Genomic DNA, 23522 nt, shown 5'->3' on the forward strand with positions numbered 1-23522 from the left:
ATCTCAGGGTTTTATATGGTGACAAATATGTACTTTGATAATAAATTTACTTTGAACAACAGTCAGGAAATGCATGAATAGTGTGAAGTCTGATCAGGAATTACATTTTTACTTTGCACCTCTTAGTGCCATTTCAAATTGAAATGTGACCATTTTTTTTTACAGAGGGAGACCTGACTGAATGTTAATGCTAAACACAATCATATTTTTGTGCACCATATATGGGTGCAATTCTATCAACCCAATATCCAGCCCAGTCTCTTACAGTTTGCCACTGAGTAATGCATAAACAAACAAACAGTAGGTGAAATAATTTTAGCTACACCTGATCACTTGATATTTATAAACAGCAAATTAGATTTTCATGATTCCTTTCATATCTGCTGTATACTTCTTGCTGCCTCAGTAAAGCAGCCAGTGTAATCAAAAATGCCACCCACCCCAGACGTTCTCTCTTCTGTCCTCTCTGATCAAGTAGAAGACAGAGCATATTGTATATCACCAGACTCAAGGACAGCTTCTATCCAGCTGTTATCTTACTCTTGTACTCAATGTCCAATACCATATCAACTAAAGCACTCTGCACAAGTCTGCTTACTGAACATTACTGAAATTAAATTTATCTTTCCCCACAGAGTTATCTCAAAGTATCTTCGGCCTTCATCTAGAAACTGAGGAAGGTTCTCCCACCATCCAGTGACTCTGCAGTCAATGAATAAAAGCTTAATTGAAAGTTATTTGAGCTAATTATTATTAGAAAGTACCATATCAGTCTTATTGACATTGGACATCTTCTGAAACTTCGATTTTGGGTTTTTTGAATCACAGAAAGCAAAGAGTGTAACTTGCGTCAAAGGCTGCGAAGTGACTCCGAAAAGACAGAGACTATTACGGAATAAGGCCGAATTGATCTAAGATTATATTTGGAGCAGCTTTTCTAATAAAGGGTTTCATCCTTCAAGCAGAAGTTCCTCCTTGTGAGCTCTGAATAGGAATTGTTTATAAGGAAATGGTTTAGGAGATATACGTTGCGAGACTCAATGATGGCTGTGGCACTTTCTGTTCATAGTGAAGGACTGCATAAATACTCCAGCCCAATTCAAGGGATTAAACAACAGATACAACACAAAATGAATGAGGATGAATTGGGCAAGAGGGAAAACACTGTATTCACACCCTTTGAAAAAGTCATTTATGATATGAGGAACAATGAAAAAGTGAAAAATGAACTGATACTTGGAAAGAGGGTTGGATTTTACCAGCTCCGTGGACAGATTGGCATTGGAAACTTCTCAAAGGTGAAGCTCGGAATACATTGCTTGACAAAAGGTATGTCTGAAGTACCAAATTCCACCTAGAGTATTTAAGAAGTCTGGTTCATATTGTGAATATTTTACTTGACATAATGTAAGCAGGTTGTCTACTGTTGCAGCAGTCATCAATGCAAGACATTGGGAACCATTATATTGAAATAAGAACACCAGTCTGCTGACTATACCATGAGTTTGATTTTAGATAATGATGTAGTAGTGATACTAGAAACATAGAAAACCTACAGCACAATATAGGCCCTTCCGCCCACAAAGCTCTGCCGAACAAGTCCTTACCTTAGAAGTTAACTAGGGTTACCCATAGCCCTCTATTTTTCTGAGCTCCATGTACTTGTCCAGGAGTCGCTTAAAAGACCCTATTGTATCCGCCTCCACCACCGTTGCCGGCAGCCCATTCCATGCACTCACCACTCTCTGCGTAAAAAACTTACCCCTGACATCTTCTCTGTACCTACCTCCAGGCACCTTAAAACTGTGCCCTCTCGTACTAGCTATTTCAGCCCTGGGATAAAGCCTCTGACTATCCACATGATCAATGCCTCTCATCATCTTATACACTCCCCTTAAACTTTGCACTCAGCTGCTTCGGTTATACTGGTGCGTAAGAAGAACATGGTAACCTGCCTTAATAACTATTGTCCAGTAGCACTTACGTGTTTTGAGAAACATTATCAACTTCTGCTCGTACTTGGATCCACTCCAATTTGCCTACCATCACAAAAGGTCTACAACAGATGTTATATTTGAAACTAGCCATTAGGGAATAAAACAATGTTTAATGTATCTGAAAACAATATCTTGGGATTAGATAAAACTACAGGAAATCTGGTTTTGTTACAATTACCCATGAGATTGTTAAATGGTTTCAAACACTATAAACCAATATGGGGGCAAAAATTAAGAAATTATCGTTACCAAGGTTTACTCATTGAGACTGGCATGTTGATATTTAATAATGTAATTGGTTAATTGCAGGTTGAGCATGTTTAGTTTTTAATTTAATTTTTGCTCATTTATCTTATAGATTCTGCCTGGTAGTATCACTTTGGGACAATGAGCACTTTTATTCACCAAAATTAAAAATCATAAATTTTAAATTAAAGATGTAAATTAATTCTTTTCTTAGAAATTAGAGGAATAACTTGGTGCAAGATGATATCAAACTGCCAAACATTTTTTCCTGTACGCAAACTTGTTAAACTAATCAACTAACCGAACTTGAGTGGGATTCAAGGGAGGTGCATAAAAAAGTCAACAAGATGATATATCAGTACTTAATTATTTATCATACAGGAATCTGTGTATCAACATAACAAAGAAAATATTCATTAGTTTAGATGACAGATAAATGAAGAATCACAAATTAAAACTTTCCTGTCTCCCAGGTCATTTATGTAAAATGCATTTTTCAAAATTGCAACTGCCTATTCTTTCACCATAATGAATAGTCAGTTCTCTTCACATTCAACAAGATCAAGTTCCTTTACTGCATCAGAAGTTAGGCAACTTTTGATTTTCTTAACAATTAAGATGGTCCCCTCCTCTGAAATCCTTTTCTGCAGTAAAACTTTAAGCTTCTTACACTTTGGTCATATTAATTTAATAAAGATAGGAAGATAGTTTTCAGTCAGCTGCTTCGGTTATACTGGTGCGTAAGAAGAACGTGGTAACCTGCCTTAATGACTATTGTCCAGTAGCACTTACGTGTCTTGAGAAACATATCAACTTCTGCTTGTACTTGGATCCACTCCAATTTGCCTACCATCACAATAGGTCTACAACAGATACCATTTCATTGGTTCTTCACTCATCCCTGGACATCTGGACAGTGAAGATGCATACACCAGGATGCTCTTCATTAACTGCAGCTCAGCATTTAATACTATCATCCCCTCAAAACTAATCAATAAGCTTCAAAGACCTTGGCCTCAATACTTCCTTGTGCAATTAAATCCTGGATTTCCTCACTTGCAGACCCCAGTCACTTCAGACTGGCAGAAACATCTCCTGCAAATCTCCATCAGCATAGCTGCACCACAAGGCTGTTGTCTTATCCCTCTGCTCTACACACTTTATACCTATGACTATGAGGCTAAGCACAGCTGCAATTCCATATTTAAGCTTGCTGATGACATCACTGTCGTTGGCCAAATCAAAGGTGGTGACAAATCAGCATATACAAGGTTTACTCAGTGAGGGAGATATAGGAGGGAGATTGAAAATCTGGCTGAGTGGTGCCTCACAGCAACCTCTCGGTCAATGTCAGCAAGACCAAGGAGCTGATTATTGACTTCAGGAGGAGGAACCAGAGATCCACAAGTCAGTCCTCATTGGAGGATCAGAGGTGCAGAGAGTCAGCCACTTTAAATTCCTCAGTGTTATCATTTCAGGGGATTCTTCCTGGGTCTAGCACATAAGAGCCACTACAAAGAAAGCATGGCAGTGCCTCTACTTCCTCAAAAGTTTGCGAAGATTTGGCATGACATCTGAAACTTTGACAAACTTCTATAGATGTGTGGTGGAGAGTACATTGACTGGTTGTATCAAGACCTGGTTATGGAAACACCAATGCCATTGAATAGAAAATCCTACAAAAAGTATTGGATACGGCCTAGTCCATCACATGTAAAGCCCTCCCCACCATTGAGATCATAAACACAGAGCACTGTTGCAGGAAGCAGTATCCATCATCAAAGACCTCCACTGACGAGGCCATGCGCTCTTCTCGCTGCTGCCATCAGGAAGAAGGTACTCGATCTTCAGGATCCACACCACCAGGTTCAGGAACAGTTATTACCCCTCAGGTTCTTGAACCAAAGAGCATCACTTCACTCAATCCAACATTGATCTGTTCCTTCAATCTATGGGCTTACTTTAAACTTCGATTTTTCCAAACATACCAGATCTGAATGAACCGCAAGAAGTACCGTGGGCTTCAATCCCCATGCCCCATCAGTCACTTGCTTTTCCAGGGAGGTAGTTAGCCTTGTACTCTTCACTTTTCTGTAAGAAAGTCATCCACTTATGAAAAGTAATTCCTGTGCTCACTATTCCTATCTCTTATAGATGAGGCTTCAGATTTATTTAGCACATGTATATTGAAATGTACAGTAAAAAAAGCATTATTTGCGTTAACAACCAACACCCTCCATGCTGCGTTCACCAGCAACTTTTATATGTGTTCCCTCAATGATGTGCTGGGGGCAGCTCAGATGTTTTGCCATGCATTCCAGTCCCAACAGTGTGCAAGGAGCCCATGTACTGCAATGTTCTTAATATTAAAGTTATCTTTCAGCAACCCCTGTGGCTTCAACACTTCTCCTTAGCCACCCAGTCAACTCTCCTACCAGGCTTCTCCAACTCTAACTCTAATGTCATGCTGCTTTCTACCTTCTTCCTATCTTTCTGTTCATGAAAGTTTGTTTTAGCAACCATAAAACACAACTTCCCTTTTAGACAATTGACATTGAAAATGGTTTCATTATCCTTCTCCCTTTCAAAACCATCAGGAGAGACTTCGGAAAAAGAATCATTGTCAGTTTGGTTTTCACAATTACTGCCTTCCTTCAATCTTCGTGTCCCTCTTGGAAGTAATTGAGCATGCTTCTGCCTTTCAATGCCGATCCAAATCCTCTTTACTTCTGCCCCAATCTCTTGTACATCTCCTCACATCTTACCTCTACTAATATATTGGAAAGCCATTGGCTTCAATTATAAAACAAGATAAGGCCATTCAGTGAACTACATTGTCCAGTCATATACTCACAATGTAGGAAGATGGTAATCAATGTACAACAGCAATTATTTTCATTATTGATTTTTTTTGGAATATGGTCATTATGTATTGGCAAAGATAGCATTTATCATTCCTCTGTAGTTTCCCTGAAACAAGTATAGGGAAGGTGTGGGCTGCAGCAGTTCTCCTGATGAAGGTCTGCTCACAATATTGCTGGGTGGACAATTCCAGAATACAGACTCAGCAATGATGAAAAAAGGGTAAACTATTTCAAGCCAGGATGGTGTGCAACATGGAAGAGAACATAGCAAAAGGTGTTCCATGCTTTATTGGCAATACACAGAGGTGAAGATAGCTGAAATTACAATTTGATAAATAACTAAGATCCATTCTAATAATTACTTCCAGCATTTTTTAGCTTTTATTTAGGTTTTTAAAAGGTTCGTGCTACTCCCTATTCGTACTCATGAAGTCCACTATAGAAGAAAGCAGTCAACATTTCATAAACTTTTCCTATCTCCAACATGCTTATATTTTCATCTAAACATTCCGTTACCTGAATTGTTATATATAAGCTATATATATAACAATTATATATATAGCTTATACTGTTGTTATTTATTTGCACTCACTGTCATTAAATTACCAGCTTACTCCTTCATCTATAGATTGCCTGTCCTTTCACAGTTTATATATAATTGTGATATATAAGCTGTGAAAGGACAGGCAATCTATAGATGAAGGAGTAAGCTGGTAATTTAATGACAGTGACTGCAAATAAATAACAACAGTATAAGGAAAAGTACAAAACCAATTGGGAGTCACAGCATGGCAGTAGGCACTCAGTTCCATAGCCTATGCATTGAATAAGCAGAACTCTGAATTGTCCTCTCACCTACGTGGAAACATTAGGAATATTTGTCTGTTAAGACCATAAGACACAGGAGCATAATCAGCTCACTCGGCCCATCAAGTCTGCTCCGCCATTTCATCATGGCTGATCCATTTCCCTCTGAAGTCCATTCTCCTGCCTTCTCCCAATAACCTTTCATGCTCTGACTAATCAAGAATCTATCAACTTCTGCCAGTTACCTGGCCTCCACAACTGCCGGTGGCAATGAATTCCACAGATTCACCACCCTCTGGCGAAAGAAATTTCGCCTCATCTCTGTTCTAAATGGATGTCCCTCTATTCTGAGATTGTGCCTTCTGGTCCTAGACTCTGCCACTGTAGGAAACATCCACTCTATCTAGCTCTTTCAATGTTCTATAGGTTTCAATGAGAACCCCCCCCCCGCCCCCCCCCCAATTCTTCTAAATTCCAGTGAGTACAGGCCCAGGGCCATCAAATGATCCTCATATGATAAGCCTTCCATTCCTGGAATCATTTTCATGAACCTCCTTTGAATCCTCCCCAGTGTCAGCACATCCTTTCTAAAATACGAGGCCCAAAACTGCTCACAATACTTCAAGTGAGGCCTCACCAGTGCCTTATAAAGTCCCAGCATTACATCCTTGCTTTTATATACTAGCCCTCTTGAAATGAATGTTAACACCACTGACTCAACCTGCAAGTTAACCTTTAGGGAATCCTACATGAGGACTCCCAAGTGCCCTTGCAATTCAGATTTTTAGATTTTCTCCCCACTTAGAAAATAGCCTACGCTTTTAATCCTTCTACCGAAGTGCATGACCATACACATCCTGACACTGTATTCCAAGTCCTTCTGCAGCTTCCCTGCTTTCTCAACACTATCTGCCCTTCCACCTATCTTCATATCATCTGCTAACTTGGCCACAAAGTCATGAATTTCATCATCCAAATCATTAATATACAACATAAAAAGAAGCGGTCCTAACACTGACTCCTGCAGAACACCAGTAGTTACCAGCAGCTAATCAGAAAAGGCTCTCTTTATTCCCACTCTTTGCCTCCTGCCAGTCAGCTAATTTTCTATCCATACTAGTATCTTTCATGTCATACCATGAACTCTTATCTTGCTCAGCAGCTTCATGTGTGGCATCGTTATCAAGGGCTTTCTTAAAATCTAAGTACACAACATCCACCATTTCTCCTTTGTCTATCTTGCTTGTTATTTCATCAAAACTTCACAGGATTATATAAAATTCAAAGAAATAAATGGAGGTTGTCCTTGTGGAGATTACTGTGATCAGACTGAGTAAGACCACATTAAAGCAGCTCAAACACAAGTAATGGCCAGAAATTCCTTGGATTACTCTGGTATAAGTTAACATGCAGTAATCTAGAAATTCTGTTTTGAGTCCAACATTGATATGTGCAACACAAGATAACTCAGTTGTTGAAAACAGTGAATACACACAATAATGCTTTTCTGCAATACAGCATCCAATTGATTTCACTTGCGCAAAATTTTACCACATACAACAGACAAGCAAAACATATCAGTTGAGAACACTCAAGGAGACCTTAGTTTGGGACTGAGGCATATTTCAGTATTAAAGTGTTCAACCTTTCTAGACTTGTTAATGGAGTTTCTAAGGCATCTTTCTTTTTATTTTTAAAATTTTCTTTAGAGATACAGCATGGAACAGGCCCTTCTGGCCATCGAGCTGCATCATCCAGCAACCCACCTATTAATGCAAGCCTAATCACAGGACTATGTACAATGACTAGTTAACCTACTAACCAGTATGACTTTAGACCGTGGGAGAAAACCATGATACTGTACACAGAGGAAACCAATATGGTGGTTTCCTTCTTCAACTTTTCAACCTTTATATTTGGCCTCACACTCCACCCTCCCTGCCGGTGCTTCCACAGTCTTCGGATCCCCTGCCCAAGCCTTCTCTCCAATTTCCGCCAAGCCTAAATAACGAAAACCAAAATACACACACACATTATTTTGGATATTTAATCATCTACGGCTTCATTGACTCCATTCTAAAAATTACAAAATCATATCCAGTAAATTGTTCATTAATGAAAAAAAGTAATTATATATATTTTCTTGTTTGTTCTTTCCTATTTGTAGAAAGGGTAGCAATTAAAATAATCAGTAAAAAGCATCTAACACACAAGAGACAGGATCTGTTCATAAATGAAGTTCTGTGTATGGAGCAACTTCATCATCCAAATATCATCCGGTTATATGAGGTGCTGGAGACACAAACTCGGCTGCATCTGGTCTTGGAGTACGCAGAAGGAGGGGATCTGTTCACCAAGATCTGCACACAGGGTCGGCTCTCGGAACATGAGAGTAAATTCATATTTGTTCAGATTGTGTCGGCTGTCAAACATATGGTAAGTGGGAAGTAGAGGCTTAGCTAAGAAAGATTGTATCGTGTTAGGGTCACCTTTAAATTTGTACTTCTACCACCAGTGAACTGGATTGATATCATTTTGGTAGGTTGTCCATATAACCTAACAATTGCTATGATGTACTTCGAATTCCTGATTGACATATTCTCCCACTTTGTTCCTTATTTCATACAAATTGAAGCTGTACATTATTATCTGGGTGGGTTTCCTGGACAGAATTTTTAAAGATTTGATTAAGGTCCCCTTTTTTACAACCTAATCACCTTTTCAGACCTCCTAACCCACAATTAGAGATTTGTAATCCAGAGATTGAGATCATTTGTCCACAATGGAATAACCCTGCAGTTTTAAGGCATTTCCAGGTACTTTCAGTTATTTCCAGATCAATGGCAAATAAAGATACTGTATGTACTGACCACTGTCACAACAGATCTATGCTGATACAAGAGCACCGATCACCTTCCAGCTATCCTCCTTCCCCTCCCCCATATTTGGCATCTGCCTCCTTCCTTTCCAGTGCTGAAGAAGGGTCTGAGTCGACCTGAAACATTGACTGTTTATTCATTTCCATAGATGCTGCCTGACTTGCTGAGTTCGTCCAGCATTTTGTGTCTGTTGCTTTGGATTTCCAGCACCTGCAGAATTTCTAGAGTTTATGAATTGCCCAAAATACTCAGCAGGTTGGGAGCATATGTAGGAAGAAAGACAGACAAATGGAGATGAAGAGAAGTCAATGCCGATACTCTCATTCCACACAAGGCCACTTATTCCCTCTTCACGTAACGCAAACAGCCTTTTATTCCTTGCTCCTTAAGATAATCTTGCTTCTTATTCAAGGTGTCCAGGATGATCCCTCATCTACTCCTTTTGCTGGCAAGTTCTACATTCTAAAAATTCTGTTTAAAAATATTTTTTTCTGAATTCCTTATTGGATTTAGTAGTGACTTTCTTACATTAATGTTCTCTAGGTTTGATGTTCTCCAAGAGATTAACTATTTCTATGAAAACTTTCATAATTTTAGAGACAGTAGTTGTCTATCCTTCAACATTCCTTGTTCTAGAGAATACAGCACCATTTTCTTGATCTTAACTGATTGATGTGCACTTTCCTTATTACATGACTTCTGTGACTTGCCAACTATTATCAGGACTCATCAGTTCTTGGCCTGAAAGATTTACAGTTTTTTTCCTTTCCATAGATGCAGTCTGACCTGCTGAGTTCCTCCAGCAGTCTGTATTTGTTACTATGATCCTAATCATATTTTTGGGAAATTTCATCTTTGTACCTCAGTAATGGATCTGCTGCTGGTGGTGGCCATGACATTTGTTGGTCTTCATGTTCCCAGTTCATGTTTTTCACTCAACCATTTATTAACTCCCTACTTCTTCCATCATTTCCTTTTTTGACTGCTTCATATTTTTTCAACTTGTTTTTCCATTTACTTTGACAGCATGAGAACAAGGTGGTGCATCGGGATCTCAAAGCAGAAAATGTATTTTATTCAGCCACAAACCACATGAAGGTGGGTGATTTTGGATTCAGCATCCTGCATCCTGTAAATGAACCCCTAAGTATGTGTTGTGGCTCTCCTCCATATGCAGCCCCAGAGCTGTTTGGAGAGAAAGGTTACTTTGGAATCCATGTGGACATCTGGGCTTTAGGCATCCTGTTATATTTCATGGTGACAGCGACATTGCCTTTCCATGCAGACACTGTCAAGAAGCTAAAAAAATGCATTTTATTGGGATCATATGCAATTCCACCTTATGTATCAGATCCCTGCAAGAAACTAATCCATGGAATTCTGCAACCCATTCCGACAAACCGCTACACCATAGCCAATATCCTGGACAGTCAATGGCTGAGAGAGATGCAAGTTCCAGAACCATACCAACCATTTCACTTGAGTCCAGATCACTTAGCTGGTCATCTACCCCTAAGTGATGAGGAAAGGGAAGTGAAGAAAGCATTAAGTGACTTGGGGATCACAGAGGAACATATCTACAATAACCTTGATTTGAAATCCCACAATCCTATTACTGGGACTTATCGCATTATTCTACACCGGAGCCAAAAGAGATATAACCCAGGAGGCTTTGCCATGATGAGCAACTTCTCGAGTGCCAACAGGCCGAATGAACGAAAACGTCGAAATTTCAGAGCACGTGTACAGCAATCAAAAATGTGTTTGGTTCTATAAATCATGTAAATACATCAATAAAATTGTAGCACTAGCAGGGCTGTGTGTTTGGCCCCCTACTTTACTCGCTTTATACTTATGACTGTGAGGCTGAGCACAGCTCCAGTGCCATATTTAAGTTTGATGACGACACCACTGTCATTGGCCGAATCAAAGATGGTGACAAATCAGCATATGGGAGGGAGATTGAAAATCTGGTTGAGTGATGCCACAACAACAATCTTTCACTCAATGTCAGCAAGACCAAGGCGCTGACTGTTGACTTCAGGAGGAGGAAACTGGAGGTCCATGAAGGGGATAAGAGGTGGAGAGAGTTAGCAACTTGAAATTCCTCAGTGTTATCATTTCAGAGGATCTGCCCTGAGCCCAGAACATAATTGCAATTATGAAGAAAGCACGGCAGTGTCTTTACTTCCACAGAAGTTTGCAAAGATCTGGCATGACATCTAAAACTTTGACAAATTTCTATAGATGTGTAGTGGAGAGTATCTTGACTGGTTGCATCACAGATTGGTATGGTAACACCAATGCCCTTGAATGGAATATCCTCAAAAAGTAGTGGATATGGCCCAGATAAAGTCCTTCCCGCTATTGAGCACATCTACATGGAGCGCTGACACGGGAAAGCCGTGTCCATCTTCGAAGACCTCCACCATCCATGCTCTTCTCTTGCTGCCGCCATCAGGAAGAAGGTTCAGGACACCAGGTTCCTGAACAGCTGTTACTCCTCAGCCATCAAGCTCTTGAACCAGTGGGGATGACTTCACTCACCCATCACTGAACTGTTCCCACAACCTATGGACTCACTTGCAGGACTTTCATAACGTGTTCTCGATATTTATTGCTTGCTTATTTATTTATTATTATTATCTCTTTTTTTCCTTTTGTATTGCATGGTTTGTTGTCTTTTGCACATTGGTTGTTTGTCCGTACTGTTGGGTGCGGTCATTCATTGATTCTATCATGTTTCTTATATTTACTGAGTATGCCTACAAAAAAATGAATCTCAGGGTTGTATATGGTGACATATATGCACTTTGATAATAAATTTACTTTGAACTTCTAATTTTTGTTAAAGCCAATCATAAAGTGGCTAATGAGGCAGTGAACATAAAGAAACCTCTCTCAGTTTCACATACTTAGAAGCCCAGGAATTCCGAAATTTCAGCAGTGGCTTGAGCAGGCATTTTAATTAATAAATCTCTGGGAGATCAAGTAAGTGTTTCGTTTTTCTCATTAGGATTCATGTTCAGTACAAATTCCTGTATACATATAAAGATTTGACTGAATATATGTATTATTGAATAAATAAATTTCAATTTAAAATTAAAATGTGACTAAGCATGGTTATTTTCCCATTAGCTCTAGCATTTTTTTCTAAAAGAAAGCATAGTTTTATTCTTCATGGATGATTGGATAGAAAAATATGGTTATATGAAACACAACTGGGTATAAGTGCATATCTACACAGAGAGTTGTTGCAGGAAAGCAGTATCAGGAGCCCCACCAAAGGGTCATGCTCTCGTCTCACTGCTGCCATCAGGAAGAAGGTACAGGAGCCTTAGAATTCACACCACCAGGTTCAGGAACAGTTGTTACCCCTCAATCATCAGGCTCTCGAACGAGAGGGGATAACTTCACCTGCCCCATCACTGAACTGTTCCCACAACCCATGGACTTATGGATCTGAGGGTGACATATATGTACTTTGATAATACATTTACTTTAAACTTGGAACTTTATTTTATGCAACAGATCTCTGTCAGAAGCTAGAATTCCATGAGGACAAAAAGAAAGGCAGGAAAATAATCTGTACTAAGAACATAAGAAAGCGACAAAACAACATAAAGGTTAAGTGAGTGGGCAAAATGTGAAATAGTTCATTTTTGGCAGAAAGAATTTAAAACGTTTATTTAAATGGTAAGAGACTATAGGGTTCTGAGATACAAAAGGATCTGAGTGTCCTAGTATATAATTTGTAAAAGCCTACTACACAGGTACAGCAATTGGAAAGTTAACAGAATCTGATTATCTATTGCTTAGGGAAAATGAATTCAAAAGTAGGGAAGTTATGCTTCAGTCATATAGGACACTGGTGACAGTACATCAGGAGTTCTGTGTATAAGGATGTTGCCAGGACTTGAGGACCTGAGTTATAAGGAAAGATTGAACAGGTTAGGATTTTATTCCCTGGAGTGCAGGAGAAAGAGGAGAGATCAACAGAATTATAAGGGGTACAGATAGGCTGAATAGGTGTTTGCTCCTCAGTTTGGGTGAGACTAGAAGTAGAGGTCATGGGTTTAAGATGAAAGATGAAATACTTAAGGGGAAACTTCTTCACTCAGAGTGTGATGTAAGTGCAGGACGAGCTGCAAGTGGAAGTGGTAGATGCAGGTTCAATTGTAATATTTACAGGAAGTTTGGATAGGTACGTGAATTGGAAGGGTATGGTCTGGGTGCAGGTAGATGGAACTAGGCCATAGATCAGGTCAGCATAGACTAGATGGGCTGAAGGGTCTGTTTCTGTGCTTTAGTACTCTATGACTATAACACTGATCTTCTTAAGGATGTTAATGCATTTAAAGCAGTTCACAGAATGTTCACTAGCCCTGGAATGGAATGATTGGACAGGATAGGTTTGTATCTTGTGGAGTTTAAAAGAGTCAAATGGGGCTTACTTGGGGAGAATTCTTACTCTTGTGAGATAATTTGAAAATGGTAGTGACTGTTTAAAATAAGGGTTTGCCCACTTCAGACAGAGATGAAGTGATACTATTTTTCTCAGTCAGCCATAAGTCTTTGGAACTTTTTTGAATAGTTTTAACCAGGGGTAGATAAGTTCATAATAAGCAAGGGGGTGAAGATTACTGTGGGTAGATGCTAATATGTAACTGAGGTTACAATCAGACCAGATGCGATTTGTTTAAATGGTAGAGCAGACTTCAGGGGCACTGTAGCTCCTGCCTGACTCCAATTCAACTGTTCACATTTAACTGGATACACATAGCACCATTGCAAAGCATCAAATGAAAGTCAAGACTGAACTCAACACTCAAAAGCACCCCAATGCCCTCTAACCAGACAGAGTTCCGGACTCTAAATATTAACTAGTTACATCCAAAGATGCTGATAGACTGACTGAATTCTTCCAGCAGTTCAGTTTTTGTTTCAGATTCCAGCATCTGCAGTTCAATATTTTTCGAGAATTAAGTAGAATATCAATTTTTATGTAAGAAGTGGAATCGCTCTTTTGCACCAAACAAGAGTTCACTATCAATAGTAACACGATTGACCAGTTTTTAAATCTTTGCTTGGATAACCCTTTGTTTCCTCAAGTAATTTCAATGCATCTGAACTCAGTAAGCACACTGGTCTTTGATTATTACAGAATGGCATGTACAACAATGTAGCACTCCCTCACTGTAACAGTAATGAATATCGTAAATACAGCTTGTACTCAGCGCTATATTATATCATACAAATAATTTGCAAATGACAGTTTCTTAAAAGCATAACATGATTTTATAAAACCTGATAATTATAAAACATTTCCTTAAATTTGCTTATGCACCATAAAATTATATTTACCGATATGAATTATAGTGAAAACCCAAAATGAGATGTGTATTGCTGGGCCTAAAGCATTATTATTATTCAAAGCCTGGATATTGCCCAAGCACAATCTAATCATTTCATAATGATGGCTCTAATTTACTGTCATGAGATTATTGGGTCCTTAGTCTATAGCTGCGCAGTGTTAGGTGTCTTAAAGAACTGGAAAATTTTCAAGGATTGTCTGTTATCCAAAGCTTGTCAATTGCATAATATTTGTTGCTGTCAGAATAAGAGGATTAGAAAGGTTTAGTTCTAATCCCTTCTACTTGAATCGTCCTTGTGCAGTAGTGGTCAGTCTTTTTTTGGCAGAACTAAATGAAGAATAGCAGGCTTGCTGAGGTGGATGACTAGTAAAGCAGTAAAGCTTAGTAATACAGGGATCTTCAACTGTGCACTTAACCCTGGTGCTTGTTGTATTGCATGTGTAATAGGGCAACAATATCTAATGACATTCTGGATAATGGAGTATCCATTTTTATGGATTATATTTGCTCACATAACAAAATTGTAGGAGAATTGCCCCAAATATTGGTAATGTTTTAAGAGCCGGGTCAGTTAACTGTATCCTGAGTAAGGTTAACATTTACACTGCAGTCATATATCTGACAAAAAACAAGTACTTGACATTACCTTCAGGCAAGGTATATTAAGAATAGAACAAAACCCAGATTTGTACCTCGAAATAAAAAAAAGAAAATGCTGGAAATAGCAGGGCCAGCAATATCAGACAACATTTACAGAGAAAAAAATCAGTGAGTCAGGCTAATGACTTTCGTTAGAAAAGATGGTGCTGAAGGTATATGGCAGCTTTTTTTCTGGGCAGCTCATAAAACTACTAGATATTCTACTAGTAGTTCTACTGCTAATATTCTACTCCTAGATATTGGCGGGGGAGGGGTGGGAACCAGAGTGAAGGACTCAGGATAGGATGGATGGTAAAAAAGCAAAGATAGTGTGCAGTCAGGCTGTCTGATAGTGGGCAGGCAGGTGACAGGATATAACTGCAGTTAGCAGAGTGAGTATCAATGTATTAGGGATGCAGAATCAAAACGGGTAACAAATACAATACTTAAAAGTGTTGCATCTCAATGCACGGAGTATAAGAGATAAGGTGGATGATCTTGTTGCACTATTACAGATTGTCAGGTATGACGTTGTGGCCATCACTGAATTGTGCCTGAAGGATGATTGTAGTTGGGAGCTGAATGTCCAAGGTTACACGTTGTATCAGAGGAATAGGAAGGTCAGCAGAGGGGGTGGTGTGGCTCTGCTGATAAAGAATGGCATCAAATCAGTAGAACGATGTGATTTAGGATTGGAAGATGTTGAATCCTTGTGGGTTGAGTTAAGAAACTGCAAGGGTAAAAGGACCCTGATGGCAGTTATATACAGGTCTCTCAACAGTAGCTGGGATGTGGAATACAGATTACAACAGGAACTAGAAAAGGCATATCAAAAGGGCAATGTTATGATAGTTGTGGGAGATTTCAACATCCAGGTCAATTGGGAAAAACAGGTTGGAAATGGATCTCAAGAGAGTAAGTTTGTTGAATGCCTACAAGATAGCTTTTTGGAGCAGTTTGTCATTGAACCTGCTGGAGGATCAGCTATACTGGATTGGGTGTTGTGTAATGAACCAGAGGTGATTGGGGAGCTCAAGGTAGAAGAACCCTTAGGAGCCAGTAATCACAATAGGATTGAGTTCAACTTGAAGTTTGATAGGGAGAAAGTAGAGTATTTCAGTGGAGTAAGGGAAATTACAGTCGTATGAGACAGGAGATGGCCAAAGTAAATTGGAAGGAGATGCTGGCAGGGATGACAGCAGAGCAGCAATGGCTTGAGTTTCTGGGAAAAATGAGGAAATTGAAGGATAGATGTATTCCAAAAATGAAGAAATACTCAAATGGCGAAATAGTACAACCGTGGATAACAAAGGAAGTCAAAGCAAATGTAAAAGCAGAAGAGAGGGCATATAACAAAGCAAAAATTAGTTAGAAGACAGAGGATTGGACAATAGCAAAGTGGATAGTAAAAGCTTTTTCAAGCATTTAAAAAATAAAAGTGAGATGAGAGTGGATATGGGACTGCTAAGAAAAGGATTTGGTGACTTTGACTCTCAGGAATGCAGGTATGGCACCTTGAAGGTTGGCCATCACTGGAAGAGAAGGCACCAGGGTGGACTTCATGCCAGATTAAAGCATTGAGATCTGACAGCAGAAAACAAACTGGTGTTCAGCCAAGATCCCCCACCTGAGCCTATCCTGTCTGCCTGCGTTTGACATGTCTCCTTCTCTTCTTGCTACTATCATCAGGTAAGAGGTGCAGGAGTCCTGGGTCCCATGCCACCATGTTCAGGAACAGTTGGTCCTCTACAACCATTAGGTTCCTAGACTGGCATGGGTGGCTTCACTTGCCTCAGCACTGAAGTGAGTACACAGCCTGTAGTCTCACATTCAGGAACTCTGCCTTTGTTATGTAAGGTTTTTCATGGATTCTGTTGTACTTCTTTATTTTCCTGTGCTTGCCTGCAAGAAAATGAACCTCAAGGTTTTATATGGTATACACACTTTGATAAATTTACTTTGAACTTTAGACTTTGAAATGCGTTTGGTTTTAAGATGCTGGGAAAAGGGAAGGAGAAAAGAAAACAAAACAACTGTAAACAACACAAACAAAAAATGCTGGTGAACGCAGTAGGCTAGGCAGCATCTATAGCTGAGAGAAAGGAGAGATTAAATGACAAAGGGTAATTTTTGGTGAACGGTGGTGATAATGGTGTCAGTTAGGGAGCTATATCAACGCAGATTCATTTGTGCAAATTACCACAGATGTTTATGATGATGGAAATCTGAAATAAAAATGCTGAAAATCCTGATTGCCTGAAACTGTTGAACTCTGGAATATGGAAGGTACAATCTGCTGTTCTCAAGTTTATATTCAGCTTTATTTTAGCTGTGTAGGAAGCTGAGAACACAGAACGGACATAATGTGGAGAATTAAATTGATGGTCGACTAGAAGCTGAAGGTCATTCTTGTGGAGCAAATCAAAGTGTCCCGCAAAAGGGTCACTCATTTGGCACTTATTCTCTCTAAAGGTCACAATTTCAGCATCAACATAAATTTAAAATAAGTGTAAGTTAACGAAATGGGTCTGAACCAATATTGTTAGAAATGGAAAGCAACATCTTACCGCCTATTTGATATTAGAATTCATTTGGCTATAGAGTGTAAACTTTTAAAATGTTTGTACAATATCAGATTTAGAGGTGTAAAGTGAAAGGAGTAAACTGATAAGTTACATAGCTAGACCTGCAAATCAACCAGCAGACAGGGAGATGAATTTTAATATTACAAGAATAACTGAGTACAATATATAGACAAAATGGCTTGAATCTAAAGGGTATGCTGCTATAAAGGAATTTGGGTATATTGTGTCATAAAGTACAGAACCTTTATATAAATACTGAATAGCCATCAAAACTGAAGTATTGCATTCAATTTTGATCATCACTTTAGGAAAGATGAAAATTCCAAAGGAGGTGCCGAAAAAAATACAAGGATGTTCAAATGATGAAAGATTTCAGCTAACAGGTTTTACTGAGACAAGCAACACACATAAAAGTTTCTGGTGAACGCAGCAGGCCAGGCAGCATCTCTAGGAAGAGGTGCAGTCGACGTTTCAGGCCGAGACCCTTCGTCAGGACTAACAGCAACTTTTATGTGTGTTGCTTGAATTTCCAGCATCTGCAGAATTCCTGTTGTTTAGGTTTTACTGAGAGTTGGAATTCTTCTTGGAGAAATGAAGGTGAAGAGAAGATATGATAGAAATATTGTTTTAGATAATATAGAAAGAAGCTGTACCGATGATCACAGATTCAATGATCAAGTAACAGATGCAAGGACAGATGTGAAAAAATGGTAATCATTAAAATCTCATTTCCTGTAAGGATGGTAGATGCAGTTAATTGTAGATTTTGAAAGAAAATTTGAAAGGTAGTTCAGTGAATGTAAGTTTCAGGGTGAAGAGAAAAGATGAATAGGGCTGGTAACATTATTCTACAAGGAGCTTGCAACATCAAATTGTCTCTCTCTGTGCTACAACAGTTCTATGATTTGTAGCACCTCACCGTGTGTTACTTGTTTTCCAGAATATTGGGTCTTCATTACCCAGTCTCTATCTATCACCTGTGTCATGGTACATAGGCATCAGTTAGTCTTGTGAGAACATAGATTTGTGCCTTGGAAGGTTTCCAGGGCGCAGGCCTGGGCAAGGTTGTATGGAAGACCGGCAGTTGCCCGTGCTTCCAGTCTCCCCTTTCCACGCCACCCATGTTGTCTAAGGGAAGGGCACTAGGGCCGATACAGCTTGGCACTGGTGTTGTCGCAGAGCAATATGTGGTTAAGTGCCTTGCTCAAGGACACAACACGCTGCCTCAGCTGGGGTTTTTGAACTAGCGACCTTCAGAACACTAGACCGACGCCTTAACCACTTGGCCACGCACCAACACATAGCGGGTATAACATATTTCTGTAAACAAGTTTATGCCTGACAATAAGTGCCAGAGTTTGCCCCTACAAGTGTCCTTGTCTTGCTCAGAATGAAGATATAGATACAATACATTTTCAACAACATTCCTGCATTAAAGTGGGTTATAGAAATAATTTCTCATTTCTGCTATAGTCCATTCTCCTCTCCTTTCAGATTCCTTCTTTTCAGGCCCTTGACCTTTTCCTCCCACCTGGTTTCACCTATCACCTTCCAGCTAGCCTCCTTCCCCTCCCCCCACCTTTTTATACTGGCGTCTTCCCCTTCCTTCCCAGTCCTGAAGAATGGTCTTGGCCTGAAACGTTGACTGTTTTATTCATTTCCATAGATGCTGCCCGACGTGCTAAGTTCCTCTGGCATTATGCATGTGTTGCTTTGGATTTCCAACATCTGCAGCCTTTCTCGTGTTAATAATTAGATTTGTTTTGAGAAATTTGAAATGAAATACAGTGTATATATATTCTAAGGAAGCTTGGGCCTAGGCATTTACTTGCTAGACAAAAGATATTACAGGAGACGTGTAAGAAAGCTAGAAGTTAAATAATTTTTGAAGCAATTCTTAATTTGGCAGAAAAAGCTAAACCTTTAGTTGAACCAAACTTAACTCTAAATTAATTCTTAGATTTTTCCAAACCCCAGAAGAGCAAAGCAACAATATTCAATTGAGAGATAAAGTTGCGCCAAGTTATTTAAGTGAGCCAAGAACATGATGAAAGAAGAAACTCTAAATGATGACTGTGGCCAAGAACATCAGTCTTCCAGCAGGGAAACAAAATTACTTGGATCAGCCTTCTCTAGAAAAAGGTTGCATATTGTATCTAACTTTTCATTTAGGGAGTAGCTGAATTTCATGTCAAGTTGAATAATTACTGTAGGTTTAACCTTGCTAACTCTATTATAGTCCTGGATGTTGAAAGTTCTCTTTAAGTAGGAACTCAGCCACAACTGGGAAACGTTGAGGAATCAAGCACTCAATGTAATTCTAGCAATACACACAAAATGCTGGAGGAACTCAGCAGGCCAGGCAGCATCTATTGGTCTTGGCCTGAAAAACCAACTATATATTTTTCCCCTAGATGCTGTCTGGCCTGCTGAGTTCCTCCAGCATTTCGTGTGTGTTGCTTTGATTTCCAGCGTCTCCAGATTTTCTTTTGCTTTTCATTGTAATTCTTCATGCTCGTCCATTAAGTGTCATTAACTGTGTTTTTAATTGTTTAATTAATTAAATTGGTGTTGGTACTTTCTTGTGTTTAGCTTTATCATTGAATTTGTTCAGTATTCTGGTTATGATGTGTTTGGGCTCACCTTCTTGATAAAATAATATTACTAAAAGCATACAGTGATTCAAGCCCTGATGTGAAACTAGTGAAAGGGGAAATGGTACAGCTACCATCCTTTGGCATGCATAATGTTTTAAAATCATAGTCTTAGAGTTAAATGGTACAGAAACAGGTCCTGTGACCCTACTGGTCCAAGACGACCAAGATGCCCCATTCAATCTAGGCTTAATTGTCAGTGTTTGAATGGCCTTCTGAACCTTTCCAATTATTGTACATATCAAAATGTCTTTTAAAAGCTATTATTGTACTTTCCTCTACCACATCCCCTGCCAGCACATCCACATAGATACCACCCTACACGTAAGAGAGTTGCCCATTGTGTTCTTAAGTCTTTCCCCTCATTTCTGATCTGTTATTAAATTAACTTACACTTAACAGGTAGCAATTCAGTAATTAGATCTTCTGATCATTTTCACAGAATGAGCTAGATCAATGCTTCTCAGAAACTAGTCCAGCCCAATGAGATTTTATTAAAAGTAGTTATCAGTATTTTAAAGTGACACACATTTAAATTGTAAATGGAGAAAAATTTAGAAGAATCCTGAATAGCTCAGAGTAAATTTACTTCCTTAGTAAAATTAGGAAAACAGAAACATGATCGATGCATTACATGAGTGAAGAACCTGGGTAGGTATGTGGCCAGATCTGCCGGCTGGACTATTGTCCAGAATTTAGACCTAAAAACTGAAGTACATCTGGAGAAATAATATCTGCAGTTTATTTCAGGAACAGAATGTGTGTAAAAGGCACATTAATACTGTGACTAGTGGTGTGCCACAGGGATCAGTGCTGAGTCCATTGTTACTTGTCATGTATATCAATGATCTGGATGATAATGTGGTAAATTGGATCAGCAAATTTGCTGATGATACAAAGATTGGAGGCGTAGTGGACAGTGGGGAAGGTTTTCAAAGCTTGCAGAGGGATTTGGACCAGCTGGAAAAATGGGCTGAAAAATGGCAGATGGAGTTTAATACCGACAAGTGTGAGGTATTGCACTTTGGAAGGACAAACCAAGGTAGAACATGCAGGGTAAATGGTAAGGCACTGAGGACTGCAATAGAAGAGAAGGATCTGGGAATACAGTTGCAAAATTCCCTAAAAGTGGCATAGATAGGGTCGTAAAGAGAACTTTTGGTACATTGGCCTTTATTAATCAAAGTATTGAGTATAAGAGCTGGAATGTTATGATGAGGTTGTATAAGGCATTGGTGAGGCCGAATCTGGAGTATGGTGTTCAGTTTTGGTCACCAAATTACAGGAAGGATATAAATAAGGTTGAAAGAGTGCAGAGAAGGTTTACAAGGATGATGCCGGGACTTGAGAAACTCAGTTACAGAGAAAGGTTGAATAGGTTAGGACTTTATTCCCTGGAGCGTAGAAGAATGAGGGGAGATTTGATAGAGGTATATAAAATTATGATGGGTATAGATAGAGTGAATGCAAACAGGTTTTTTCCACTGAGGCAAGGAGAGAAAAAAACCAGAGGACATGGTTTAAGGGTGAAGGGGGAAGAATTTAAAGGGAACATTGGGGGAGGGGGCTTCTTCACACAGAGAGTGGTGGGAGTGTGGAATGAGCTGCCAGATGAGGTGGTAAATGTGGGTTCTTTTTTAACATTTAAGAATAAATTGGACAGATACATGGATGGGAGGAGTATGGAGGGATATGGTCCGTGTGCAGGTCAGTGGGACTAGGCAGAAAATAGTTCGGCACAGCCAAGAGGGCCAAAAGGCCTGTTTCTGGGCTGTAGTTTTTCTATGGTTTCTAATCACCCTCTGAATCACCTTTCAGGCACCCTCATGTATGAAAGGAAAACAAGATTTTAGAAATAAGAGAGATTTGAGGATATGGAAAGGCTTCAAATAATCTAAATAGCTAAGTAAATGGACATAGGCATAGCATTCAGAGTTCAGTAGTATGGAAATCTGCATAACAATCTTGTAATTAAGGGAAGAGTGATCACAATATGACAGAAGTTTATCTAATAATTGAATATGATTTGGTTTAATCTGAAACCAGGCTTTTGAAAGAAAATAAAGTGAACTACAAAGGATAAGGCATGAGCTATCTATAGCAAAACAGAAACTAAATTTAAAAAGCATGATGGCAAAATGTAATATTCAAAGGATGAATGTACTGGTCACAACAAATACATATCTATCCCTTCAGACACAAAGATCTAGCTAAAAAGTGGTAATAAGAGAAATTAAAGATTGTACTAAATCAAGAGGAATAGGCTTATATATTGTCAAAAAGAATAGCAAGTCCATTGATAAAATCACAATGATTGGAAAAGGAAAGGGAAAGTAATCTTCTCAAAACAGGAATGCAAAAGCTTTGATATAAGTGTAAAGAGGAAAAAAGTAGCAAAAGTTAATGTGGGTCACATATTGTGAGACAGGAGAAATTATGTTGGGGAAGTAAGGAACTGACAGGGAATTTAAATAAAGTTCCCTGGTTGTTTTTCTGAAAGAAGTCACAAAAACACCATTGGACAAAAAAACAACAAATAGAGTGAAAGAAGAGCTGATAGCTATCAGCATTAGTTTAAACCAAAAGACACTAAGGAAATTAATAGATTAAAAGTGAATAAATCCCTAGGACCTAACAGACCTGCATTCAAGTTTTGAATAAGGTGCCCATGAATTCAGTAGATACACTAATACTTTCCAAAATTGTATATATTCTAGTGTTGTTCCCACTAATTTGAAGATAAATGTAACCCAGTTATTTAGGAAAAGAGGGAGAGGGAGAGGGAAAACGGGGAGCTGCAGATTAGCTAGCTAAATATCAGTAAAGAGAAGGTGATAATAGAATTGGGAATTATGAAAAAAACTCATGTTTGATCAATCCATTAGAGTTGTGGATTCATACTGCATGGAAATAGGCCCATTGGCTGACATTGAACACTAATCTACACTAATCTACACTAACCATACTCTAATTACATTTTATTCTCTTCACATTAGTTACTCACATTCACACATAGGATAATTTACAGTAATAAATTAACCTATTGACCTGCACGTCTTTGGGATCTGGCAGGAAATGGGAGCGCCCAGCAGAAACCCACAAAGTTACAGAGGGAGCATACAATGTCCACACTGAGCCAGAAGTTAGGATTGAACCCAGGTTACTGGACTTGTGAGGCAGTTGCTGCTCCATACTGTTCAGAGGAACTTACTAGCAGAATCAATGGGGTTTGGGAAGAGGTTTCAGTGTATCTCCTGGATCCATTGGACTTTCAGGAAGCATTTGATGGTCTACCATATTAGGAGATATTAAACTAAATTAGAGACCTTAGATTGGGGAACTCTTTAATGAATAGAAAATGGAGACTAGGAATGAACAGATCATTTTCAGGTTGGCAGCCTGTGATGGATCAGCGCTGAATCCTAACTCTTTACGATCTATAAGAATGGTCTGGATGCAATGATGAAGCCAACGAT

The 23522-nt window shown here is 39.0% G+C and overlaps 1 protein-coding gene across 1 annotated transcript; it reads left to right on the forward strand.

The window, feature by feature from the left end:
• Positions 1-1043: 1043 nt before the first annotated feature.
• Positions 1044-10569, forward strand: LOC134337191 (serine/threonine-protein kinase NIM1-like). The gene is made up of 3 exons (XM_063032021.1): positions 1044-1329; positions 8082-8350; positions 9820-10569. The coding sequence occupies exons 1-3, from the start codon at positions 1044-1046 to the stop codon at positions 10567-10569; spliced, it is 1305 nt and encodes a 434-aa protein (XP_062888091.1).
• Positions 10570-23522: the final 12953 nt, after the last annotated feature.

Source organism: Mobula hypostoma, chromosome 24 (genome assembly GCF_963921235.1).
Source record: "Mobula hypostoma chromosome 24, sMobHyp1.1, whole genome shotgun sequence".
Taxonomy (NCBI): domain Eukaryota; kingdom Metazoa; phylum Chordata; class Chondrichthyes; order Myliobatiformes; family Myliobatidae; genus Mobula; species Mobula hypostoma.

What these genes read in the sequence shown, in the direction of transcription:
- LOC134337191 (XM_063032021.1), top strand. Translation starts at nt 1,044, where the DNA reads ATGGCTGTGGCACTTTCTGTTCATAGTGAAGGACTGCATAAATACTCC. An exon ending in AATACATTGCTTGACAAAAG is followed by an intron (nt 1,330 to 8,081) that starts GTATGTCTGAAG and finishes TCCTATTTGTAG; the next exon opens with AAAGGGTAGCAATTAAAATA. An exon ending in TGTCGGCTGTCAAACATATG is followed by an intron (nt 8,351 to 9,819) that starts GTAAGTGGGAAG and finishes TTACTTTGACAG; the next exon opens with CATGAGAACAAGGTGGTGCA.